This window comes from Leptonychotes weddellii, chromosome 14, assembly GCF_054177405.1.
Source record: "Leptonychotes weddellii isolate Sample4059 chromosome 14, ASM5417740v2, whole genome shotgun sequence".
NCBI lineage: Eukaryota > Metazoa > Chordata > Mammalia > Carnivora > Phocidae > Leptonychotes > Leptonychotes weddellii.
The window spans coordinates 5122028-5124904 of record NC_138382.1 but is presented as its reverse complement, the minus strand read 5'-3'; the positions used below and the strand labels follow the sequence as shown (position 1 = coordinate 5124904).

General features: G+C 33.6%; 1 protein-coding gene across 1 annotated transcript; it reads right to left on the bottom strand.

The window, feature by feature from the left end:
* Window positions 1-1613: 1613 nt before the first annotated feature.
* On the bottom strand, window positions 1614-2056 carry LOC102748459 (prorelaxin-like). Its single transcript, XM_081802631.1, has one exon. The coding sequence runs from the start codon at window positions 2006-2008 to the stop codon at window positions 1718-1720; it is 291 nt and encodes a 96-aa protein (XP_081658757.1). The 5' UTR covers window positions 2009-2056; the 3' UTR covers window positions 1614-1717.
* Between the last annotated feature and the right edge of the window lie 821 nt (window positions 2057-2877).

Genomic DNA, 2877 nt, shown 5'->3' with positions numbered 1-2877 from the left:
CACAATCCTAATTGATACACATATACAAAGAGTAAATTTTTTTATATGAGAAATAAGCATACAAACATCTCTTAACCACTGTATTTTGGACTAAAATTTCACTTAGACCTCTTTTAGTTAAAAATATTTCTTATTTTTTAAAAAGGGTGAAATGAGTGTTATTTCTGCACACGTTGTAGGAAATTAGTTTCTCGTGAGAATTTTAGGGGGACTTTGGTAACATGAGAATTAGATATCTTAAAGATGTTAACTGATTATTTGAGTGTGTATGGTTAACCATAGATTGTACCACTTAAAATGTGGTCATATCATCAGAGGTAGTGAATGCAGATTCTGGGACCAGGAACCCCACCTCCAGGGCTTTTTTGGAGGTGCATAAGAGGGATATGAGTTAGGGCAGGGTCTGGGGAGATGCCTTATGTGTCTGGGAATGCCTCTTCATTCTGTTGGGGCTAAAATTCCTGGGTACTGCCCTTGTTCTCCTTTGTTGGACTTTGCATTTCAGATAGCGCTCTTTCTGGCTTTGTCCAAGTGGCTTATGGCCTGTGAGGTTCTGCAGCCACCTATGAAGTTTTACAATGTAGCCTTGGTTAGTACTTAATAAACCTTAGAAGACTCATTATGATTAACCATTATGGAGATTTGAAATTGGGGAGAATATTTAAAATTCTGTTTATAGATATTTGATAGAGATTAACTTGCTATTTAAGTTTTCTGTAAATGCTGCCTAGAAATGTAGGTGTATATAAGTCAAAGGAACTGGCTAAATACTAAGATACTTGTTAATTTACTTTTCTCACAAGTTTTCATATCATTTCACAGTTATTTTGTTATAGAAATGGTTTGTAAATTCTCAAATAGTAAACATAAAGTTTGTTCTCTTGCTAAATCAGTTCTTCTGTAATATATGACACTCAGTTGTATATTCTCTTTTATATATCTATTCATTTTTCTCCTTAAAAAAACATAATTTACTTTTAGTGTCTTAGATGGTAGAATTAGAAGAACCCTGGTTTGAAAAATACTTGAGTTTATATGTCCCCAACTCAGTTAAATGGATTTAGTGTTCAATCTGATTATTTGCAATTAATAGTTCAATAAGACACAAAAATCTTTTAAAATCTATTAGAAAAGTCCAAGTTTTGTGACTCTTTATATATCCAATCTGAATTAATATCAATAAAAACATTTTGGTCCATTTTGTGTACCTGGTGTTAGGCATTGTGTATGTTATTTTTTTATTTTTATCTCTTGCTATTAATGTGTTTAATATTAAGTAGTGAGATAACATTTGGGCATTAGGTCTGGAGGAAAAAGAGTGGGTGACAGATTATAATTTATCAAATACAAATTTTAAAAATAGGCTTATCCTTTCTCACTAGTGCAAAGCAAAATGTTTTACTAAGCCATCAAAAATTTTTTTGAGTTATTGTGTGTGGTTAAGATGATAAAGATTATGTCACCTTAAGTTAACAGCATTAAAAAAGCAGTAACAATTATACCATTAATAAAAAAGGCAAAATATTTTTTGGAATAAAAAGTATTATTAGCAGAAACTATAATAATGCAAGGAATATTTTGTTACACACCAAATGAAAAGCCCAAACACTAAATGATGATTTCTCATATTTTAATAATCAGTGGGGTGACAGAGCCATCAGTGAATGTGTCATCAAGAATCATGGGAACAGTAGATGAAATACACAATACTTTCATCTCAGCATAGTATAGCAAGCTCTTTTCTGGTACAACCTATATGACAACACTTCTCACTTAAGTTTACATAGGGCTGTCTCTTTTTTCGGGAATGTTTATCTAAGCCTGAGTTTTCTAATTCTGAAAGACTTTTCTCTTCAGCTTCATATTGTCCACTAAAAACAATTTTCTTCAATTCTTCCAAGTTAAGATTTGAACTTTCCAGTGCAAGTTGTAGCTCTTGTAATGATGGCTGCCTTGCAGACAGTGTTGCCTTCAGCTCCTGTGACAAATTAGGAATGTATTCCAACATTGTATTTAAGGTTTTTGTATTGATGATGGAGGATGGCTCGACTTCTAAACGGGGAGGGGAGAGAGGGAAAAATACTCAAGTCAAGGAACATCAGGAAAACAAAATTTTGCATAGAAGTAAAGGAAAGCATTGTCTTAATAGAATTAGTATCAAAACAGAATCAACAAGTATCCTAATTAAACAACTTAGAGTATTATAATTGGGTGGCTTAAATTACTACAGCATCACCAAGATTCTGCTTTATTCCACAGACCTTCTGTCATCTTTCTTCATGTCCCCTTAATGCTTTCATCATAGCAGTTTTGACTCTCCCTGATTTCTGAAGTCATCTTGGTCATTGAAAACACTCAGTTTGATGACAGATGAATTTTTCTTACCTGGGTAATTTTCTTCTATTACTAACTTCTGAGTTGTTATTGCAATCCTATCAAATATTCCATGGTGGCAAATTACTGCTTCAGGATAAAGTTAAAGTCAGAATTTTCAACTGCTCTGATCTAAACGTCAGGAGATAACCAGTCTCTGACGTCCCTCACACATCTATTTAACAATTCCTTTTTCCCAGAGTATTTACTTCAAATAAAACAATACTCTAGTACTTTATCTTTCCTCCTAATGCTTTCTCATTCACGTTCTAAACTGACAGATGAGAATTTTTTTAAATTTTATTTTATTATGTTGTTAGTCACCATACAGTACATCATTAGTTTTTGATGCAGTGATCCACGATTCATTGATTTCATATAACACCCAGTGCTCCATGCAGTACCTGCCCTCCTTAATACCCATCACCGGGCTAACCCATCCCCCCACCCCTCTCCCCTCTAAAACCCTCAGTTTGTTTCTCAGAGTCCATAGTCTCTCATGGT